This window comes from Cladophialophora bantiana (genome assembly GCF_000835475.1).
Source record: "Cladophialophora bantiana CBS 173.52 unplaced genomic scaffold supercont1.11, whole genome shotgun sequence".
Classification (NCBI taxonomy): Eukaryota; Fungi; Ascomycota; class Eurotiomycetes; order Chaetothyriales; family Herpotrichiellaceae; genus Cladophialophora; species Cladophialophora bantiana.
The window spans coordinates 1,289,399-1,312,878 of NW_015971585.1; the positions used below are offsets into that span (position 1 = coordinate 1,289,399).

Below are 23,480 nucleotides of genomic sequence, written 5' to 3' on the forward strand. Positions count from 1 at the left end.
AAGCGGATCTGCAAATTGCAAAGGCCCGGCACGGCACACAAACTCTCTCCCTCTCGCTTCCTTGTATCCCATCCAACCATGAAGCCTCCGCACGCCTGACCATCAATCACGTCCGAAGCCCCATCGTCGTCTCGCCCTCCATCAATACCGCATGCCATTGCCCCTGCGGCTCCGCAACCCCGATTGATTGTCCATGGGTGCGTCCTCGATGCCGACGTGTTTCCTTCCTCGGCGACACCGTTTATTCGGACGAGGGGTCTATCATGCGAGACGAGATGAGAACCGCAGCGTCGGCACTGAACACCCACCATCCTGTGCAAATCCAACGGGAAAGATGATGGAACAGGCGAGCAGAAGATGAGTGCGCCAACAGAAGCCATCGATGGAGAGACAAGGGAACGGGAAACAGCTGACTTCACTTTTGATGCTCAAGAGAATACACTTCGTACAATTCCTGTATCCATGGTACAGTATGTGCCTCGCCAATTCACAAATGAGAGCGAACCGCCTGACAGGCAGATACACCACCAACAGTGAAGCGCCGTCCCCACGAGGCCAAGGACAAATGCCTTGAGCGGTAGGTGAAATCCAGCCAGATACCAAACCCATCTTTTGCTCTCTATCCTACCCATAACCTGTACTCTGGTCCCTCAAGGTCGTATCAGCCGAAACGTCTTTGTACATGTGTTTCAGATGCCACATCTGTATCTGCCAGCCGCTCAAGACCGCAGACGACAATGTGGCAAACATGGAGATCACGTTCAAATAGCACTGGTGCAAATCTCGACGGTGGCAATGCTGACATGCACGATGACGAGCAGATCGCGAATATCCCCTATGGAGCCGTCGATATCATTGGAACCACGCATATTGGCCTCTCCGGCCGATGGCCGGTGCCTTCAAGCTTATGCAAGGCTGCGCAGTCCTGTTTTCTGGCGCTTGTACGAGCTTATTCGAGCCGACTTACTCGTAATCGGCCAGATCTGATGCATTTCGGCTGACTAAACGCCATCTGGACAGTGGTGGAGGAGCTCTTCCGCTCGGCGGGCTCCGTATATTGATATTTTGGACTTAATCGGTCTCATCGCTTCAGGGCGCGTCTGCTAGAGCTACCGCCACAGCTGCACCAAATACGGCGGCTTCGTGAGTCGGTTCAAGGACGACTTTTTCAGCGCCAAGGGCGCCTCCAGCTGATGATCCGGTAGAGATCATTTGTCTGATGAAACCCTCACATCGATCTTTGAAGCCGGGATACTTGAGGATGACACTTCCGTTGCACGCAATCGATGTTTTGGGAGTTCCGTTCGGTGTGGTGGGGTTGACATCGGTGTCCTTCTGTAACGCCCAGAGAGCATGGACGGCAACGGCGATGTAGGCAGACGCTCGATACGAGATTGACTCAGCCGCTGCTCGGAGGAACGAGACCTCTTTCGTCGTCGGACTCTTTTTCAACTGGAAAGCCTTCTTGATCATAGAGATGGAACTTCTCATGCTCGTCGTCGTGTCCAGTTCTAGCTTGGCCATTATTTCGGTGTCCAAAGAATAGCGCTCCCGTAGCACGTCGGGCATGACACCGTTGAACAATTCTCCGGTTGCAACCCCTTCGATTATGATCAATCTCAACAGCTCTCCCAGGTAGCGACCAGTAGTCATATACTCGAGGGGCTGAAAATCCGGCCTATCGTGCTGACGGTTTAGAACTTCATCCCACCGAGTCTCGGGCAAAATCGACTTCCCGAACATCGACACCTCTGTGTTTGTGATAACCCGCTCGGCTTCGTCGAACCACGAAGGATCGCGGTCCCCAAACTTGGACATCCCCATACAGGCCGTTGGCAGATATGCGGCGGCATTTGTTCCAGTCCCCAAGATCAGCCCCATGGATGTGGCGGGGTCAAAGTAGGCTTGAGAGAGGAGGGTAGCTGAAGAATCATTGACGATGGCGTCGACGCGGACCCTCAAATTCCTCCTGGTGCAGGCGGCCTCAATGAGTTCTCCCAGATCCATCCCGATTGTCTCTTCATGACAAGCAAATCCTTTGCCCATGCCTTGGACCTTCCCACCCCGATGACTGGTCTGCTCGATTGGGAAACTCCATGCCAGCCCCAGGGGCAAAGTCTGGTCGGGAGACCATGCTCCCTTCTCTTCTTCTAGCATAGCATGTATCCTACCGGCCATCCAATCGAAGAACTCTGTTCCAGGAAGTTTACGTATTCGCTCGTCAATCTTACTGGTGGCCATGTGCTTGATCACCATAGGGCCATGTCGGCTCTCTCTTCCTCGAAGTTCAATCAAGGCCACTCGGAAGGTAGAGCCACCAACGTCGAGAGCGATGTACGTGCCCGTCTCCTCTCCTGTTGGCAACGTGTGGCAATAGGAGGGCAGCATGCAAGCGTCGCTCTCTTGGAGTTTGGCCTTGTATTGGATGCGGAGGGCAGAGGACATGGACAGCATTCGACGCATGGTACAGGGGTATCGGAAGAGACGCATGATTTCGTCTTTGAGCGAGTCGAGAGAATGGGGACTGTCCATGGCCTCGACCACGGTGACCTCGGCATTTGGGGATTTGACAGAGACATTCATGGTCTTGAAGGCGGAGGGAAAGAGGATCATGGTGGCCAGTCGGCGCAGGATTCGGCGGAAGAAATCGAGGATGGTCATGGCGACGAAGAAGGGAGGCTCGACGGACCGACTGCCTCGAGGGTGAGGATTCGGAGATGACGGTCCTAGTCGTAGAAGGGATTAAAGAGAATCATGATGGGCTCGAAGGGGCGTTTTTGTTTGTGGTGACCCCAGCCAAGTCGAGGTGGTGAGGTGGTGGTGAGGTCGGTGAGGTGTCAAGGGGAAAGAAAACAAAGAGAATTTTGCCGTGACATGGAGTCAGAGAGGGTCAGGATCGGTAGTGTAGCAGGAGCAGCAAGAACAATGCCAGAAGAGACAGAGAATGAAGTGGTAATGGCCGTGGTATTGGAGATTGCTGGAGTAGTAGCATAGCGTTCAATTTCACTTTTTGGGGGGGCGCATGGGGGATGGGGGACGGGGACGGGATACGATGAGATGGGACGTGATGGTATGGGATCGGGGTGACGGATGGTCCGTCAACAGAGCATTGTTGTAGCAACAGAATGTGCATGGCCCATGCGGCATGCAGTAGGAATGAGAAGAGCAACAGGCTGAGGGGACCTTCATTGTATCAACAGACTTTTGCCAAAATGGCGCTGGCGCAGGCGCAGACGGTGTATCGAGTTGTGTGTATGTAACTGTAGAGGATGCTACCGTGAGCTGAGCGCAACTTGCCAACCGCCGCTCCTCGCCCACCAGCACCCACCAGCTTCCAGGTTACAGGTTACATTGGCGGTACTGCGATTGTCTCTTCTTTCGCCTCCAGCCATGCCACCGACTCCAGGATGGGATTCCCCAATGTAACTCCCTCCTTCACTCATCAGATGCCGAAATCGGGTTCCCCAATCGCCGTGCATATTATGCCTCCTTCTGCCATCAGGACAATGCCGGTACGTATCACCACCGCCATCATACCCTGCTCTCTTCTTCAAATCTGCAGAATAGCTACGCCCGGTTGCGCTTTGCTTCATTCTATGTCAAGTCTTACGTCGGATGAGGACCCACAACAGTGCTTTCACCGGTACAAGTCCAATGCAGCTGACAGCAGTGACTCTCCCCTCTGTTGCTCCTCGACCCTTTCCCGCAGGAATTACGCATATCCATCGAGTCGTCCCTGAATCGTCCTGAGGATAGGTTGCTGTCTTTGGAACCATGGTCGAGGGGCCCAAAGAACGACTCATTGAGACCGACCGGCCGATTTGAGATTGGCCTTTTTGAAATTCTAGCCTCGACAAGTATGACGAGCGTCCATTTACTCTACATACAATTCGGTCGAGATGTCCAGGTGGTCTCAGTCTGGATAGGAGATGCGGATCGGCACAATGCATTGCCTGTCATTAGCTGCTTATGCATGTTACGAGGCGGGCAGGTGTCAGCATTTGTGCAACCCATGGGTCGTGCCGGTGGTCACACCATGACTACCTAGAGACCATGCCTGATAGTCCCCATCCATCGTTATTACTGTGACTATGTATATATTATCATCGACCTCCGCCACCATGCTCGGTGTCATATACGGGATATTCAAGATGGTCTTGACAGTCAATAGGCTTTTGCGCCGGATATCCTTGTTCGTGACAAGGGCCGCTTTGCCGGGGCAAGATTGCCGGGTGACTTTGGCGAGATTGCGACGTACAGTATCTGTCAGGTGCACTCGCCAATTGATCGGTCGCTTGACACTTCTGTCACCAGGAGGTGTAACCCGATTCGGCAGTATTCGAGTACAAAGTGACTTGTTCTCAATCGGTTTGGTCCTGGACCTGACTGAGGCTGTGGAAGGACAGAGTCCAACCCCGAATATGTAAGGAACCGGGAATGTCCTGCAAGCCAGTCTCTGCTCGCCCTTGACCGCCACTTTAGTGGTTCGTCAAATGCCATTTCCCATGATTAGCCCATCATTCCCAGATCACAAGACTGGAGTAGCAATGGACGAGGATTTCAGAATTATGGTGCATTCCAGGACAGCATGGGATGATGAGCGTTGAACAAGGCTGCAAGAAGCTTCGCAGCCATAGTCATCCAACAGAGGATGCATGCGCCGTGAGAGCGGCTGCCTGTCACAAATGCATATATTATGCATGAGCGGTGTTTCTTCCGGCGCTTCGAGGAGCAGAGAATGGATCTAATGTGTTCGCAGGTATGTTTTTTGAGTCCATACGTTGCAAAATGCTCAAGTCGAGCCTTCAAACAAATGCAGGAGTTCGGAGAGAGCCCGAAGACTCAAGCCCCGACCTTACCCCCTTATTCTAATCGTCCCACGTTGCCGATGAGCGCTGCTTCCTAGGGTGTGCCGGTAACCCAGGGATGATCGGCAGGGATATGGCTAGAAGTTCGTGCATATGTTCATCTTCCGGCTCGCCTCTATTCGCTTATTCCGATAAGGCTACTAGGCCTCGTCTCGGCTGTCCTGGGGTTCTCTGGGCCATTGCTCTGGGCGTCGGGGGTCAGCCACGGCTTTGCTGAGATTTTTCATGTCAAATTCTCCATAATCGGGTCCCGAAGCTTGAGCCAACAGTGCCCCGACAGAAAGCAGGGCGATGCGCACTGTCTTGAAATTGGCCAACTGCCGGCCACACTCGGATCTGAATCGTCGCAATCAACTCCTACGGCACCAAAGTCTTCGTCTTAGGGATACGCAGAAGTGTCCAGCGACACACCCTCCATGTGCGCTTCCAAGTGCCATGTTTACCTCAGGAGGTCTGTTTTGTTTTGCTTCCTGTCTTGGGTGTTACGGCTAATGCTACTCGCGTGCCACCGAGGGTTCGTGATTTAGCGACGTCAACATCGAGGCATTTCATCCACTCATAGGGGTTCCCCCAGCCCCATGAGCACCAAGAGGTCTTGGGTATGACAAGTCTCCGAAAACTCCAGGACGCGCGTGGAGCAAATGGGCGAACCAACCACCGGCTTTCCTGAGCCTTGTTGTGCCTTGTGTCGTGATGATATCCACCCTTGTCCCCTTGTCCCTGCAAAGCCTCCCATGCTTCAACCTTCAAGCTCCTTCCCTGTCTTGTTGTTTGACTTTCAAAACGCTCTCTTTTCTCTCTCAAACTCTCTCCGGTCGTGCCCGTCAGAGATTACTATTTGCTCCTTTCTCTTCCTCCTCCTCGTAAAGCCATGACTGATCCTCTTCTTGCATCTCAGACGTGTCTCTCTTGTTCTCGACCAGAACATTGTGTTTCCAATCCAGCGCATTGTCTCTTAATAGAATCTGAGGTCGTCTTATACTATACCAGCGACCGGTGCAACACGCCGCTATCTTTCTATTTAAGCACGTCAATCGCCCTTCCGACGTGCCTGCTTGACACCAGCGCCTGAGCCGCCATACGCGCAAAAACACCAGCCTCTTGAGGTCAATGGTCAACCACGGGTTTGCAGCATTTTCAGAACATGGAATCACGGTTACGGAAGCTACTCTTGCCAAGAAGACACAAAGGACAGCACCTTGATGCTGGTCCAGAGTTGGATTTGCATAGCATCCCATACACGACTGCTCCACCACAAAGCCGACTGCCACTCTTTACCAAATCTAGCGGGCCTACAGCAAAACATCGCAAAGTTAGCGTTCCTCCTGATCGCCTTCGATCCTTTTCTTATGAAGAGGCGTCGCCGGGTAAGCCACCTGAGCTGGGGGACCGACCTCACCGAGGGAATGGCCCTGTCAAGCTTCAGACAAGTCGACGCCTAAGCTCTGGGGAGCTTCTGGTTACTGAGCAGGACTACGACCGCACACTGGAAGACATCCGACAGGGCGAGTATATCGTTGGCGGCAAGGAAAGAAGGACCTCCCGGACCTCATCACAGCCAAAGTTACTCACGGAGCCTCCCAATTTCAAGTTCATCTCGACTGCACCAAGTTCTCCTCCAGATCAAGTGGCCTTCTCCAGTCCAATCTGGCAGCCTCAATCCGTACTTAGTGATGTTCCACCACCCACGTCTTCCTGCTGGGCTTCAGGTGCCTTCGGTGTCCCAGAACGCTCACACTGTTCTCAGGAATTCTATTCTCTGTACCCACCCCCTGGTCCTAACAACCAGGGGCTGGGCATCTCCAGCCCAGCCCAGCAATTCTATTCTCCCTACATGGCATCGACCACATCTCTCCTCGAACCTTTTGAAGAAAAAAACCCGACCATTCAAGCACTTTGGAAGGCCGAATATAGTCGGTTAGTTTCCATATACGGACAAGCCGGTGTAGATCGGACCATTGGGGATCTCAACAGAGATCGTGCCGGTGTGCCTAGGCCACACCATTTGCTGCCCGACCGCAATGTTGCTTACTCTTCGTCATCTCTCTCACTGAACCAGATCATTCAGCGACCACCAGATTCAGTTAGACGTGGCCTTGGAATCAAGGCCAACGGGTCGACATCCAACCTTGATCTCGCCTATCTAGACGATCATTCTGACCGTTCATCTCATGCCAGATATTCGCATCTTTCCTCTAGCAATGCATCGTCTTCCTTCACGACGCGGACGAGTATGGCTGAAGACCCCAGCATCAGCAGAGACGATATTCGAAAGATTGTCGATGATATGCGCACAACCTATCTTCAAGCCATCGAAGCTCATACCCCTCCCCTTCAACCTTTGTGTGACGCCCCGGTCAAGAAGCCTCTGTCCAAGAAAGAGACTCCTTCCCTCGTGTCATATACGTCAATGGACGGTAGTCTAAGATCTGCAAGTCGGCAGTCAACTACCCGTACTAAGTCGTGGCAATCATCTACGACTCTTATGACGACCCCGCGCACCTCAATTTCGTCCCCCGTGATCAGATCGAAACAGACAAGCTCCGCGACGAGTCGACGAACTTCTGGCCTGCTCGTAGCCGGAATTGCTACGTTGCCGGCCATACAAGCAAGCCCTGCCAAATCCGCCAAGTCGAGCAAATCCGGGACAAAGAAGAAGTGTGATAACATTGGCCTGAAACGCGCCGATTCGACCACACTGGGTGCCATGGCTCGAAAGCTGACGATCCTCGACGACCGCCATTCGACTATCTCGTCACAGCCCACTCTTGCACCTTTTACGTTTTACAACTCCTCGGGGTCTGAATCGGAGTCTGGATCCGAGAAGAGGCCTGCTTCAGTGTCATTGCCAAAACGTTCTCCCGCCAAAGCGTCGTCGGTACAGCACACTCCAGAGAAACACAAGCCCGCCGCCGTGCGCCATGCCTCGCCACCCTCCAAACAACCATGGCAGATCGACGTCGACCAGATCCTGCCGGACGAGGACCTCGAGTTCGCTCTGGACATTGACGATTTCGAAGCGTTGTGCGATGGCCTATTCAATACGCCTGCCATGGAACAGGAACCGCAATTGACCATGCTTAGAACGTCGGGCGCCGAAGAGAAACCCGACGACGGTGATGGCGTTGGCGATGATGGTGATACAATAGCCATCGACAGTCAGACAGTAATGAAGATGCCCAAGGTGGCAATGGACCGCCACATGGGGTTAGGCCTAACTGGTCTCCCCACGATGATTTGAACAGTCGCTCAGTCGCAAGGACCACATGAACCCGATCTTGCCGACTACCTATCCACATACACGCCTTTGATCGGTCAAGCAACCTCACGAATATTTTTTCTGTGACTCTATAACGTTATACCAATCTTGGACGATTTTTTTTATTTTTTGGTTTTGAAAAGTAAAAGCAAAGAGCGATTATGGGCTCTGGTCCCGGATATTACCAAGGGAAGTGGAACTTTTGAGAAATCCGGAACGAATTACGGCGCCACTATGTATCCCCTTCTGTTCGAGTTTTTTGGCATGATATTTTTTTCTCTCATGCTCGTCCCATGACCTTTTTCTTCGCCTTTCGTCTTGATGCAGCGCGGAATATCTACTATCTTCACGACGACATGCTTTTCTTTTCTTCTTGGGATTCCTTTTTGGGGGTTGCAGAAACTCCTGCGAGCAATGACGGACTCGGGCTCGGGCTTGGGCATGGGGGCATGAAGTCGACTCGGGAAACGAGTAAAAAAATCATCACGGCTGAAGGGGGAAAGGGCACTAAAAAAGTAAGGGAATAACAATAAATAGGAGAGCCAGGAATAGGGAACAAAGTCACACATGATGGCGACCTCACGAACACGAGAAACGTGACAAAGGGAAAGGGTGCGATTCTACAGCATTGCCAGGACTCGACTCCTCAACTCGAATCCTTCTTGGCGAGTCCGGATATCCTAATTAGGAAATACCGATTTGATTAGTCATTCTCTACCGAGTACTTGTCCAAGTACAAAATTGAGGTCTCTCCTAAATACGTATAGACACGTCAAGATCTGTCCAGCCTCGTTCTATTGTAACAGCACTTTAGGGTTCGGCGTGCACGTGCAAAAACGCACAAAGGCCTGTCCGGCAGGTCGGGAATCGAGAACGCGTTTCTGGTTGACGCTGACAAGACAACACCACCACCAACACCACCCAGAGAGGCAGCGGCGAGGGCAACGAGCGCCTAGCACGGCGGTGGCGTTGTGGAGATAGGACAGGACTGATAAAACACTCAGGAATAGGTAGACGGCATCAAAAAACCAAGGAATTCATCATACTCTGTTCACTCTGTAAAGAATGGCACACTGCCAGCACTGTAAACTGTTCCGCACTCCCCCTGCCAGCCCATTTTGGTTTGACATGTGACTAGACAACTCTCCCCCTTGTTACCACTCTTAGCACAGCACAGCCACTTTGCCTTGTTACACTATAACGTCTCACGTTACGATACTGAGGTAGTTGCTAACTATTGCGAGGTGAGACTAGATGCCGAGCTAAGGGCAAGGTTGGCAACGAAGTACTCTGTACTTGCTATTTGGTCAGCTCAGCAAATACCTTTGCTTTGAATACAACTTACCTAGAATAGGTTAGCCTCTCTCCTAAATAGGTTAAGCGTAAGACTCGATTCGGAATCGAATCCTCGTCAAAGCAAGGACTCGATCTCTATTAGGAATAGCCTCATGAAATAGGTAGAGTAGAATGATTAAGCTGAGACTATTGGGTATGAGATATTCTTGACTATGCGTCCTAAATGAGACTTAAAGCATGGGAGAAGGGATCCTTATGCGGTGAGCGTGCGGTAAATACGCTATGTATTAGGCTGAGTGCTACCGTGTTACGAGACTAGACGGTCTTGGCGGCTGAGTATTCGTGACAATTATTCTCCCCCCTAAAGCTTCTTATTCAAAGGGCTGCAAGACCACATACCAGGACTTATGGTATTAGACATAGAGCAGTACTGTAGTCGAAAACAACAGCACAACGTAGGGTTCAGGGAAATTTCCCGCCGAATTTGGCGGCAATATAGCCGCTTTCGAGGATATCTTCTCTGGACAGTAATTTCCCCTGGCCCAATCCCTTCCCTTGTCGTCTCTTCAGATTAACTTGCCTTCCCACACACTACGCAACCACTACAGGACCTGGATCAGTACTCCTTCGGAAACAGGAAGAGGTCCACCTAACTCCTCAAGATAATGGGTGCCTTTGATCTCACCAAACCTTCACGAGGAGGTGGAACCTTTCCAACTTGCCTTTATATAGTCTTATAAGTGCACAGGACGCCCTATCAACGTCGTATAGCTTTCTTTGCAATGGAGACATTGGAAGTGCGGCCGACAATAGTCTTCCAAATTACACTGGTGGTTCCGATGGGCCGCGGTGACGGGGAAGCATCTCTTCTGCCGCTAGATATTTCCCAGCAACGGGTTCTACGCCCCTGAAGAGGCCTCGATTAGGCCAAAATCTCATCAACTTGGCTGATAGTGTAGCTAAAACATGGCGAACACGTCTAAATGCCCCAGTGAACAATAACTGGTAAGCTCGGAGCCAATTTCGAAGTCGTGTCAGCCATGCGTTGTTGATTCCCAGTCTTCCTAGAATGAATGCTTCGTCCAGTTGACGTTGAAGGTCAGCGTTGCCGATCCGGACTGATTGGAGTTCAGATTTCATTTGCTCAAGTTTAAGCTGTGAGGTGCCCAACTCGGCTACAGCGGCTGTGTGCTGATCTTTTAAAGTTCGGTTTTCGTCTTCCAGGTTGCGGACAGCAGTGTTTTGCTGGTTCAATTGTTGGCGGAGTTCGTGGAGCTGTCCTTGGAGCTCTGACTTTGACGCCTCTAGCTCATCCACAGCCACTTTTTGGTCATACAATTGTCGACGAAGTCCGGTCAGCTGCCCTTCGAGACCTGTATTCGACTTTTCAAGACTGGCCACGGTCAATTTTCCTTTTTGTAATAGTTGCTCGAGATAATCCGACGTCCTTCGCAAACCAGATTCGGAATCTTGCAGCTTCGCTATGGTCGTATTTTGCTGATCCAACTGCTGGCACATATGAGCCAACTGACTCTTCAGGCCTCGTTCCGTTTCTTGAAGTTTGCTCGCAGCCGTTGCTTGCTCATCCACCTTTTGGCAAAGACTGATCTCTCGAACCTGCAAGCGTGAGTATTCCAGCTAAATTCCGCTCATCCTGAGCTCTGCGAGTAGAGTACTGACCTTTCCATTCAGAACTTCAGTGCGTAGTTCTATATTCTGCAGCTGTAACGTTTTAAATCGTTCATAATCGTCACGAGCATATTGGAGCAGGCTTTGCAGGTTTAAGAAGGCTTCTTTCTGCTGATGTTGATGCGCTTGGTGGCATAGGCACAGCCTAGCTAGCACTCTCAATTCCTCATTTCGCACTTCCGTCGGCAGCTTTCGAGCCATGGATGCGAGGAGGGAAGACGCATGGGAGACTTCTGGCTCTTCGATGGTCCAAGTGCAGCGAGAGTTGAATCTTCTGGCCGCACGGCCAATACAGATTATCTCATTGCGGCCAAGATCAGTGATTTGGAGGACACGATCAGGGTCCCAGACAAATGGAACAGCCATAGTTATTTAATCGTACGTAGGTAGAGCCCGGTTCTGAGCATTCCCTGGCGAGAAGATCAGAGTCCCCTATGCCTTAAAACTCTAGGGTCATATCTGTCTATCGCATAGTGAGGAGTGCCTTGCAAATATATCACAGTTTCTAATTCTCCAAGAGGAGTTGAATCCGGGATTGGGCAGCATATTATCAGCTCACATTTTTCAGCCAGGCGGACGCTTTGACATTACAGAACAAGGGAGCTCCTGCATAAGCGCAGAGATCTGGGCGAGCTGAGAGTCCGGAAGGTGCCGACGTTTCGTGCTGCTTAGCTCCTCCGCTCCCTAGGTTCGAAAAACCGGCGCTGTTTAGGGGGGCCAGTTTTGTCTTCATTCCAAAGTTACCATACTGTTTCAGGTCGATAGCTGGTCTTCAGGTGACCCAAGGAACCTCTTTTCTCGTCGACATACTTCAAAATGATTCCAAAATTGCGCCACATGCCGTAAAGGTATGATCTTTCGGGATAGCGAGGCTGCGAGGTAGAGGTTCACAATCTCTGACCTTGATGTCCGAACTCTAGGTACCACCCTGATGAATGGGGCGGGGATGCTTCGACTCCGCGTTGCCCGCCTCAAGAGCCGGAGGAGCCGCTACATAGCTGGGGGAGCCCAAGGATGAGGTTGCATCAATCAAACAATGATGCCCGCGGCTCAGGACCTACAGTGGGTTTGAGGTTAGTGTCCTCTGTACTTTTGCACGAAATACGGGCGTATCTGGCAAAATAGCAATCAATTACCAAGTAAATCGCGGCGGATTCCCGGGGACGACTTTACAAGGAAAATTAGGCAGCAGCGTAAGGGCAGGGAATCTGCCAGGGTCCCTTGACGCCCGTCTGAAACAGACGCCTAGCAGAGAGGCGGGTATAGCCGATTGCTCTAGGGGCTTGATTTGGCCCTCCATGTGTTGATTAGGAACCTTGCGTCCGACCTCACACTACCTACCAGTCTACTGTAACGCGGTCCACATCCACGATGGTTAGCGAATGAATGAGTTCAGAAGTAGGAGGGTCCAGCACCGCCAGCCTGAGCCAAAATATCACCTTGGAAAGGACTCCAATATCGTAGTCTCTTTCTAGGTGAGGATCGATTGTAGAACTTTCCAATTTTATACAGGCGTTTTCATAAGTCATTTAGTGCAATATTGTTGAACACAGAACAGTTGTGGATCTATCTGGTTGATTGTGTCCTGTCCCCCTGGCTACTCAGAGAGACTCTGCCTGTTTATATATACATTGGCCTGTAACCACAAGAGCATTCTTGAAACCTCCTCCTCCGTCGCCATCCTGTCACAGAACTGCAGGAACAACGAGGTTGAGGCAGTTTGCGCAGTTGGTGAAGCGTCTAGCGTCTCAGGTGGTTTGCCACAGTGGCGCTCTCGCGACCCTGTCAACAAATATACAGACTTTGGGGAGCTTCTCCATCCTTCCTGTAACGGGTCGTTACACTAGTGTAGAATGAGAATATAAACTACAATACTGAGCTGGCAGATGCCATGGCCTCGATACTTCGCTGGTATAGTGAAGCAGTGACGTACTGTACTATGTGTACTTATCGGATATGACGGTTCGCAAATGCCCGGATTGAGTAAGACACATCACCACGTAGACGAACGGATCGCAAGTTGCCAGGCTGAAGGCTTGAAACAAAGGAAGGGCTACAGCTGAGCAACTGTGCCGAGGCCTAAAGGGGACCCCTAAGCCTGAACTGGCTTCTGCGTATGGGCATCAGGCAGCGCTCCCTGTGGCTCACCCGGGACTCGGGCGCACTCCCCCGTAACTCTGCCGCCGCTCCCCCGTGCTCGGTCGGGCCTCCTCGATTCTCAGTCACGTGCCAGATTAAAGCGGCCTCGCTCCCTTTTCTGAACGTAAATGGTAATGGATAAAGCGTAGTTCGGGGTATATATATACATTATATATGCCCCGAACCGAGTTTCGTCCATTGCCATTTTCGTTCAGGAAAGGGAGCCAGGCCGCTTTAATCTGGCACGTGACAGAGCGTGGGGAGCGCCCGACCGAGCACGGGAGAGCGTCGAGGGAGCGACGGCAGAGCACGGGGGGAGCCCGGGGGGAGCACGCCCGAGCCCTGCGCGAGTCCACAGGGGGCGCTGGCCCGATGCTAGCCAGTTCGGGCTCAGGGGTCCCCTTTGGCCCTCGGCTATAGTTGCCCTGCTGTAGCCCTTATTTGTTCAGCTAAGCCTGCTGCCTGACTTTCGTGTGCGCGTGGTGACACGTCTTCTCAATCCTAGCGATGGATGGGTTTACAGTACAGTACTTATATACAGCCGTTCCCGAAACCTGCCTACAGTGAGTTGCGAAATTGGGAGACCCCTGCGGACATATTGCAACTTTCTTTCACTAAAGCCAAGAATATTAGTGCCGGCGCTTTTCCTAAATCTGCATTAGCTAGTTCCACTTTCAATGACGAATCGTCGACAATTGGATCTCATCGTGGTATGTATCACCATTACTGCACAGTCCTTCGTAATGACACAAGTAATGTATCTAATTAATTGCCCCATCAAAGTACGTACGGCGGCGTATAAAAAGTAACGTATCGCCACGCACAGCCACGCGACCAGCGCCACACCTTGGTGTCCTTGGCGCTTTAATCACGCTAATGTCTGCAGCTGAATGGCGTAAGATGTCGCACTGCTCGTTCTGCGGCAAAATGTGTCGAGACGTCTAGGACGCTGTGCATGTTCCGGCTCAGCACTGCACCACGTTTGCCATACTGTGCAATATCATATGGTTTGCTGAAACCATCACAGCGAGTACCAGTACGATGGATCCCGCTACTGGCCATAATTGGTTTTTGCAAGGTAAAAGATTGATGGAGGAATTCGAAGACGTGATCGGAGACCTGTAGAAGTTGTTGCTTACCACATGCTCACTGCCGGTAGCTTGATGGAGGCAGAAAAACTCCGCCAAGCAGCACTGCATACTGTCCGAGCCTTACATACAGCCCGAAGTATCAGTCTTAATGACAAAAGCCGCTGGAAACAAGACCCGGAAGACATCATTTCATCAAAATACCTTTTGGTGATTCTATACTTCCAGGAGAAGTGTGTACACTATAAGTGTGGCATTTCGTACCTCCTGCGTCCGGATGATGTCAATATCGATGACCTTCTTCCCATTCGGGGCGAATCGGGTATCGATAATTCTAAGGTCCAGCTTGTCGAGGCTATGATCAGCTACTCCAAGCTCTGGACGTTCATCTGGCCCAATTTCCTTGCGCCGAATGCACCCCTTTGCTGGAAAGTGGTCAGAAGTGCAAGTGGCCGATGCAAAAGTGGTCATCAAATACCAGGAGTTGCCAGATAGACTGCTCTGGGACACCAATAAGGTCCAAGAGTATGTGGTCAGCGGAGTGACGGAATCATGCATGCGTCAAAAATTGCAAGCTTTCCTGGTAAGGAGTAGAGTTGGCTTCCAGAAAGACATGATGTGCGCCCACTAACCAGCCCTTTTCTTAGTGGCACCATTCTTTGCGGCTGCTCATCCGACAGACACACATTCCGGAATCTCATGGAGACTTGGAACGGCAACACTCGTGCTTCAGTATCTGTAAAGACATCGTCGCAGCCATTGCAAGCTACATTCAGTGCTTCGTGTGCACACGGCCGATTGGGTATCTTCTCACATGCTCCCTCGTTGACTGTGTGTTTCATTTGAAGCAGGAGCAGATCAAGCCATCCACCTTTGCCGAACAAGTTGATGTACAGGAGCTCTTCAAAGATATCAAACGCTTACTCGAAATACTCGCGCTCTCGGTAGGCTGTGCTCAGCGAGCCCTTAACGCCTTGCGCTGCGTTCTGGTTATGTCCAGTGACTGGGACTTTGGGGTGGAAATGAACGAAACCTCGAACGTGTCAGAATCTCTGCGAAGCGGCGGCCACGATGCCTTCATTGGCAGGAATCAGGGTTTTCCAGCCGTCTACTCTGAGACAGGCATCACAGAAACTCTGGACTTCCTGGGTCTGTTGCCGACGAAGGATTTGTTGACCACCTTCGACTCCGATAAATTGTGATTCATAAAACATCCACGTTGAACCGAACGACCTTAGCATGCCCGTGCGTTGCGACAATTGTTGGATCCGCCATCGGCGGGGCTTTTACCTAATACGCTTCTTGGAGGTGGTGCTTTTACATCAATCTGCCTGCGGGCGGCGCGGCTGCACTGACTATGATCCTCGCCTTCCACCCTCTCAGCAGAAAGTCAGAAAATGGGCCAGCTTTGGATCGCATCAAGAAAGTTGACCTCGTCGGTGCCGCTTTATTCATCCCATCTATCGTTATGATTCTTCTTACTCTCTAAATGGGAGGGTCCACATATCCGTGGCATTCGGCTCCGTCTTGGGATTCGGAGGCAACATCGCTAACATCGCTGTCTTTGTTGCATGGCAGTTCTACAAGGGCGATCAAGCATTAATACCCATGAACCTCCTCTTCCGCCAAACGGTCGTCTTCAGCAGCTGACGGCCATCTTCGCCTTAGGCGGCATCTTCGCCGTTGTGTACTACCTTCCTGGGTGGTTCCAAGTTCCCAAGGACGCTTCTCCCATACACAGCGGAGTGATGAACATACCAATGTTTCTCTCCCAAATAGTCGGAACCTTGCTCTCCGGTGGGATGGTGACCAAACTCGGCCACTTGAACATCTTCATCTACATCGATTGCACCCTCATGGCCATCGGCACAGGCTTACATTCAACCATTCACCCGTCAACCAGTCACGCGGGCTGGAAATTGTATCAGGGTCTGCAAGGGCTCGGCTTTTGGTTTGATGGGCCAGATGCCCATCTTTGCCAATGTCCTCTTGCATTCGCTAAAGGTCGATACACCAGATGTTGACGCCCAGGCTCTGCTTTTCGCTGGGTCAGGGGAAGTCAGAAAGTTTGTGGCACCTGAACAGCTACCTCAGGTCCTGCACGCTTTTAACAAGGCAATCAATTCAACCTTTTATCTTTCTACTAGTACGTCCGTCGCCGCACTCCTCACAAGCCTAGAGATAGAGTGGATAAATGTGAAAGGAAAAACATGATAGTTGCTCCCGGCGAAGAGCCGTAACTGATCGTTGGATAACGCAAACTTTGCTATTTGCCCAGCAATGAGCTACTCCTGGTATTGCCCCTAGACAAATATATCTCTATAAGTCTGTTGCAATAATTCTCTGCCCATGTCACTTCGGTACCAAATTCTGTCACCTTAATATGATATTGAGAACGTCGAATCACTTGAGGTGCGTCCTGACTTTATCACAGGGAGTTCTCACTTGACATCCAGTCTACCTATTTTGTAGATGCTCATTCTCTGGAGACAGAGAACTTTTCTCTCTTCAGCTTTTATCACCCTATCAGGCTAAAAAGAAGCCTCAACCATGGTGCCATCAAAGTAAAATAAGTGAAGACAACGAATAGAGTTCAAGGGTCTGATAGACTTGTGAGCGGTTCGTATCTTCTATGTGTGCGATACCCCTGGAGTGTCACTGATCTGGAGGTTTCCAGATGTCCAACAGATATCAGGACCAACAAAGTAACGACAGACATTGCCAGCAACCCTAGGAATTTGTCTGCAAGGTTGTGGGTCTCCTGCACTCGTCTCGTGGCTAGAGCTCCAAGCCGATGTGCTAGAAGAATTTGGAGGCCATAAATGAGAACTCCTTTGGTGTATTTCGACTGCTTAGGGCGTGAGACTCCTTCGGTTTTGCTGACACTCTTGTGTCCCGAAGATTCGTCCCTACAGGGTGGAACTCGAGCTTCGGGAACTTCGGCGGTTGGATTAATTCCGTCCGCAGGGTCTGTCTGTTCTGTGACAATATCCGCACAACCCGGCGGAATCAAGTCGTACTCCATGGATGATGTATCTCCTATGTCTGAAGTTTCGTTTTCTTTTGTAGCTGCAGAATCATCTGGCGCCAGCGGAAAGCTTTCAACAAAATCCTGCATCTGGAAGTGGCAGACAAGGGCAAGAAGGAATATTAGGAGAGGATAGATGGCGACAATCCACGCAGGGGGATTCCGAGAGTCATCAAGCCAGTCAGGCACGCCCATTGCTTGTGGTATGCGGTCTTAGCTAGATGTATTCAACTGCCTTGATTGATGGGTCTGAGGAAATTCGGGAATTCAAAGTAATCATGAAAGTAGCAATTATTGTTGTTGAACCTCGATGATTTCTGTCCCAAATGATGGAAGGTTGGGACAAGGCGGGGGACTGTTGTTGTAGCCTGATGTCCCGCTTCTGCAAAGGCCAGAGCTCCTCACCTCAGGCCGCACTGCCTCTTCTTGAAACATACCCAACTACGCTAGAGCTGTTTGGCTTGCCCAGCCCCGGCGATACGCCCAAGTCAGCCTTATCAACCTCTTGAGAGGGAATCGTAAGCGCCTAGGGGCTGTATTTTCCTTGCTACTTCCACCATCCCTGTAACCCCATTCTACAGTATCAGAATTACTGCGCGACAAAATCTACGGCTGCCGGCGTCTCAGCGGCTGTCTACAAATCCTGCTTTGGCCTAGGCTTGCGAGAGAACTCAATGCCCAAAATCCGTCTTGCTCTCTCAACACACACCCACTTGCGGCTACCAATCTCCACTAAATGTCTCTGGGCCTGGTTCAGGCCACATCCCCATTAACCATGGACTCTCAGTCGTTGCTGTCGCAGACTAAAAGCCTTCGGTAGCTTAGAAGAGGGCAAGGCAAGTGCTTTCGACTCCTGAAGCGCGCCTAGCTGAGTACGCCCGGCCAACCTGGCTCCTTGAGTACACTGAGTCAGTGATAGAGAGTATACATCTCTCCGATGGCAGCTCCCATGTCTCACACTCAAATCTCACTAAGTAAAGCTATGCTCATCATAACATATCGTTCGACTCTATGAGCAATCTGTGCAAGTGATGTGGTTCAAACGGGTCCTCTATAAATACCCACCGAGGCTGAGCAGTGTTGCTACAAGTGTCTACCTTACAGCTGTGCTTATCAGGCACCTGGCCTCTTGGGTAACCGTGATGCCAGGGATATGTTCCCTGAATTCACCAGATATGGCTCCAAAAGCCGCCATACTTCGATGCACCCACAACTTGAGACGTCTTTTTGTCGCGACCGCTGGCGACGCGGCTTTGAGTCATCTTTGATGAAGACTCTCATCACAATGTCGAGGTGTATAAAGCTAGCATCGCTCAGAGATCACCAAACAAGCTACCTCGAGACAGACGACATACCTAGAAGAATAGAACCAAAATTCCACCAACTGGATCAAGATTTCAATTTCCTCTGATCTCTAGCCCTGCATAGATTTGGGTGAAGATATGACATTCTCCATGATTTTCCTAGCCATAGTCACCTATCTGGTTTTCGGCACCGAAGCGTTCAAAGTTTCCTTTTACAAGAACACAAATTGTGCTGGGGAATTTGTCGGTGCATGGATTGGAGGAGAGGGACAAGGCTGCCGGCAGGAATACGCGTAAGCACCCATGCAATCGAAGTTATAGATTAGACTCTAACACATTCTAGCGGCCTAGCTGAGGGAGTTGTTGTTGAATCTACCGGCCCGGTCGATGATTCTACCACCGTGCAATTTTATAGCTCAGAGGACTGCGGCCCAGGAACTGAAATTAGTCGAGCTGATGCCGGTTGCCTCACTGTCGACTAAGGCGTTGTTGGGGCATACAACTCGTTCCAGGTTGTGGCCAGCACCGTTCTGGGCCTTCCTTCTTTCAAACGTCGCTCTCCTGACCAGCGACGATATCCTTTCCCGCATTCGTCTATCACTAGAGCGATCCCACCGACACCACAAATCTACCATGGAATGCAGCTATCATTCGAGGGCACCGATTATAAGCTGTGCCAGATACATGCCAACGCATATGTAGGCATTCTACCCGATGAGTGGGACGACTCTATCCATATCATGAACGATACCGATTTGGCGCATTACGAGCTTTCCCGAAACCTCATTAACAGGGAAGTTGACGAGCGTGACTTGGTTGAGGCCTTGTGTAATACATTCGCCACATGTATTTCGGCCGCGAGAACGGGCGGCCCTATCCTCAAGGGTGCCATCACTCCGTATTTCAACGCTGTGAAAACTGTTTCGCAGGCCGGAGGAAAGAAGGCCCTTGACCTCTTGAAAAGCCCTTTCTTCACCCAAGTCGCAGTCGGTAAGTCGCGTCCCATCAACTTTCTTTCGTTCCCCTCAAAAGCTACGAGACCGGCTGCTAACCATGAAGCACCCAAGATACCCTTGCTGGGCTAGTTCCGGAGCTGTCGGAGGCGTCGTTCAAGCTGTTGTGGGAGCCCAAGTATCAGGAAACACGAACAATGCTGCAGCTTGCTCTCGCGAGAACGACCAAATCGATGCTCTCATATCAATCGTGAATTCTCAAATATCGGCTCTGTCAGCGGCGTCGGCAAAGATAACGGCTCAGCAGAACGACGCTGGAGATGAGGTCTTTACTGTCACTGTGACCGTTGTGGCCTGCGGTGCAACTCTTGAATCGTCCGCCTGCGGCGTCACAGGCGGGTTTTGCCCTTCCTAGAGGTGGCATCTGGCGTCATGGCTTTTATGTTTTGGCAGCTAGTTTTGGCGTTTCAGATGGGTTGGAGCGTCTCCTGAGCAATAAGGCTGATGTCAGAGGTACTGTTGCCAAACTGCATTTTGTCCTATCAACCGCATACTGAAGGGCGCCCTTGTTTTGTACACTTACCGCTCGTTATGATGCCAGCTTTGTTTTCATTGATATTGTACGCTAATCGCCTCGACTGTCTAATAGAAACGTTAGATATGTCAGCGAGCCGCTGCCTGTTGGAATAAGTAGAATGATATGCCAATGTTTCGAAATAATTTCTTCGATTTCAAGTAAGGCAGACTCTGTCTAATGCCTGGCTACTAAATCTATAATTTTAACCAGCCTTCTCAGAGAGTCCCCCTTCCTCGTCCTGCTGGCTCGCTGGCTTCTCTTTAAATCCCTGCTGACCGTCCAGCGCCCGGTTCATATCATAGTCTTTGATAAAGAAAGCCAGGAGAAACGCAACAAACGACAATACACCCAGGACAAGAAATATCGTCCTCAGCGATCTCATATACGCTAACTACAACTCCTTCTTCTGCCCACTCTCTGCCGTATCCCGGATGATCTGCACCAATGCGGCCGCATCCCGTGCCAACTCACCGGCCTGATCCGCAAAATGCCGACTGCCTTGCAAGTTCTTCTTCATTTAATTTTGGAAAACAACGCCGCTAACGGCGACGCCCACGGCCTGGCCGAATATGCGGAAGAAAGAGAAGGTGGAGATGGCGAAGGCTTAATCGGCATCGGAGCTTATAGCCTATACCGTAAGCTCTATACTATCGAATAGTATACCTAAGCCTACGCCTAAGACGGTGGTTAGTGTAATCTAGGTAGGTACGCCGGTGTCGATATCTAGTTACACTATAAGGAAGACGCTAAAGGTAGTGAGAGCGAAGCCTAGTGTAATGGGAGAAGTTTGAAGTGGTGGATAGCGTTATGATTGGCTGGGGCGCCGACCCTAGACTATGGTTCTTCTTACATAGTCCTGGGGGACTATCTTTCATAGAATGGACAATTAACTAAGTTACTAATAGAGAGAACTTCCCCTAGTTAAGTGTGCGTGTTGGGAAGAGGCTATACCCACCGCCGTACGAGTTGATACCCATGGCTAGTAGCCTCGCCCTAGTTCACTATTATTATTATTTCTTTTTATAGTTGTTAAGGATCCCTACTGAACCTAACTGGGTTAGGGTTCTCAGCAACAATCCTAGAATAGCATGAGCTGGTTATGGAGAACACAAGGTATGAGCAGTAGTCTTTGTTACCAAGAACTGTATAGTTCAGTAGATAACATAAGTTGGCTACGGAGAGAGTGTAACTATCTAGGGTAATGAGGGTGTATATATAATGCTTACGCTCTGCGCGCTCTGTGCGCTCTGTGCGCTCTATTGGTAGAGTTAGTAGAGTCGATAGGGCTAGTAGGGTATATTACATAACTTAGTCTTATTCTCCCACGGATCCTTCTAAGTATTCAATGAGTGTAGTGAGTCGTATTCGTGCGACTCGTGATCGATTTCTTCTAAGACTATGTCTAACACTATTCTCTCTTCGATTAGATTCTTATTCTAAGAATTCGTCTTAGCGATGATATAAAAGCGGAACACTACCTAGCTTAAATTCATCTAGATCTAAAGATATTTTCTCTTCTTTCTCTTTCCTTAGGTATTCGTAAGATTCTCCGCTAACGCTTCTCCGAACGTCGCCTTCTTTCCGAGAAGATAAAACGCCTAGGTTTTTAGACTATGGCTCCTTATTCGAATTACGATAGGTCGTCTTCTCTCTACTTTCTTCTAAAAGATAATTCTCGTTATAGCGAGTATACTCGGAAGAATATAAAGTGTGATGACTAATATTCTAAGGAGGAGTTTCAATCTTTAGAGAAGAAGAAGAAAGAGTTAGAAAACCGTTGTCGTAAGGCGCGCGAGGGGATGGCTAAGCGGGCTCAGAGGCTATACGATCGTATGGCCTAGGTGCGCGCTGAGGCGGCCGAGTTTATAGCCGAGTCGGCTAAACTAGAGCGCCGGTTAGCTAATTACCAGCGATAGATCGAAGAGTATACTCGTGCTTAGAGTGATATAGTTATTCGACAATCCTAGATATTAAATACCCTTAATTAGGAGAAGGGATATACACCGGATGAACCTAAGCTGCCGATAGCTCATAGCGAGTTTATCTTTAACGACGGATAGCTGAACGCTTTACTAGCGTTAGGAACCACTTAGAGTAATTCTTCTTTATTTTCTTTAGAAGTTTCTTCGAAAGGTTAATTTTCGGTTCCCAGCTATTTTCGCATTCGTCGTACCCTAATCATTTAATTAGATATTAGGGCTAGCCGCGCCTAACGCACTTCCTAAGAACTTTCTCGACATTATATTTCTCGGTCGCTAGCTCCTCATTTAACGGAAGTGTTTTAACGATTTTAGCGTTCCGTAGTGCTAGTTTAAGGAGTGCTTTATGAAATACATTGTGAACCTTTATATCCTTTAGTAGTTCTAGTCGATATATGACGTCCCTAAGTTTATCTTTAATCCTAAATAGTTCGAGTTTCGTATAATTTAGTTTTACGCTTAGTCTCTTTATTTTAATGTTTTTTCGTAAAAGGTAGACGGGGTCCCTCTTCTCTAGGAGTAGTCCCTCGATTCGTTTCTTATTTACGTAGTTCGCTATTCTTTCCGCGAGAAATCTTAGATCTAATTTAAGCTATTTATAAAGTTTCTTTATAGTTAAAGCTATATTTTTAGCTCTTAGATTTAGACTTTTATCGATGACTTTCTTAAGTCGTAGGTGAAAATCGTAGTTAGTAAAGAATAGACTTATTTCTATTACTAACTTATAATTATTAAAGTAAAATTAGATAACTAATAGTAGTTTTACTTAGTTTATTTAACTATAGTTTACGTATATTCTTAGATATTACTCTAGAGTTTAGTTTATTCTTTCTATTTAGCCGTCTATCTAAGAGTGAAATAATGTAAATAATTTATATTTCGTTATTAGTAACTTTATTAATACTTTCTAAAACTTAGATATAAAGAGTTTATCTCTATCTATAATAATCTCTCTTAATATCTTATAGTTAGTAAAGACCGTTCGTAGAAATTCGTACGCGAATTCTTCTACTATTGATTTCTTAAGATATAGCCTAAAGTATAAGAACTTCGTTAGTCTATTATATATCATTAGTATACTATCGTACGTTACTTTCGTAAGGGGCTCTTATAACTTAGTGTTAGACACAGCCTTGAGGAAACCCGGTTACGAGTTGCATTGGCGCGACTCACCACACTCATTGGACAGATGGAAGGATCCACAGGAGAACAAGGCTGAGTCACGTGATATGCCCTGTTGGCTCTGTTGGCCCTGTTGGCCCTGTTGACAGAGCGCACAGAGCGCACAGAGCGCACAGAG

At 49.6% G+C, this 23,480-nt stretch overlaps 6 protein-coding genes across 6 annotated transcripts; 3 read left to right on the top strand and 3 right to left on the bottom strand.

The window, feature by feature from the left end:
- Positions 1–1,089: 1,089 nt before the first annotated feature.
- On the bottom strand, positions 1,090–2,661 carry Z519_07900 (uncharacterized protein; the record flags this gene model as incomplete). Its single annotated transcript, XM_016765630.1, has 1 exon — positions 1,090–2,661. One exon carries the CDS (start codon positions 2,659–2,661, stop codon positions 1,090–1,092), a length of 1,572 nt encoding a protein of 523 aa, XP_016618599.1.
- A 3,351-nt stretch (positions 2,662–6,012) lies between these two features.
- Z519_07901 (uncharacterized protein) lies at positions 6,013–8,109 on the top strand (the record flags this gene model as incomplete). The annotated part of the gene is made up of 1 exon (XM_016765631.1): positions 6,013–8,109. One exon carries the CDS (start codon positions 6,013–6,015, stop codon positions 8,107–8,109), a length of 2,097 nt encoding a protein of 698 aa, XP_016618600.1.
- A 2,136-nt stretch (positions 8,110–10,245) lies between these two features.
- Z519_07902 (uncharacterized protein) lies at positions 10,246–11,478 on the bottom strand (the record flags this gene model as incomplete). Its single annotated transcript, XM_016765632.1, has 2 exons — positions 10,246–11,040; positions 11,104–11,478. The coding sequence occupies 2 exons, from the start codon at positions 11,476–11,478 to the stop codon at positions 10,246–10,248; spliced, it is 1,170 nt and encodes a 389-aa protein (XP_016618601.1).
- A 3,273-nt stretch (positions 11,479–14,751) lies between these two features.
- Z519_07903 (uncharacterized protein) lies at positions 14,752–15,541 on the top strand (the record flags this gene model as incomplete). Its single annotated transcript, XM_016765633.1, has 2 exons — positions 14,752–14,922; positions 14,987–15,541. The coding sequence occupies 2 exons, from the start codon at positions 14,752–14,754 to the stop codon at positions 15,539–15,541; spliced, it is 726 nt and encodes a 241-aa protein (XP_016618602.1).
- A 1,391-nt stretch (positions 15,542–16,932) lies between these two features.
- Z519_07904 (uncharacterized protein) lies at positions 16,933–17,562 on the bottom strand (the record flags this gene model as incomplete). The annotated part of the gene is made up of 1 exon (XM_016765634.1): positions 16,933–17,562. One exon carries the CDS (start codon positions 17,560–17,562, stop codon positions 16,933–16,935), a length of 630 nt encoding a protein of 209 aa, XP_016618603.1.
- Positions 17,563–18,809: 1,247 nt separating this feature from the next.
- Z519_07905 (uncharacterized protein) lies at positions 18,810–19,072 on the top strand (the record flags this gene model as incomplete). The annotated part of the gene is made up of 2 exons (XM_016765635.1): positions 18,810–18,964; positions 19,015–19,072. Coding segments are annotated over 2 exons (213 nt in total), but the record flags the coding sequence as incomplete, so codon positions are not given.
- Positions 19,073–23,480: the final 4,408 nt, after the last annotated feature.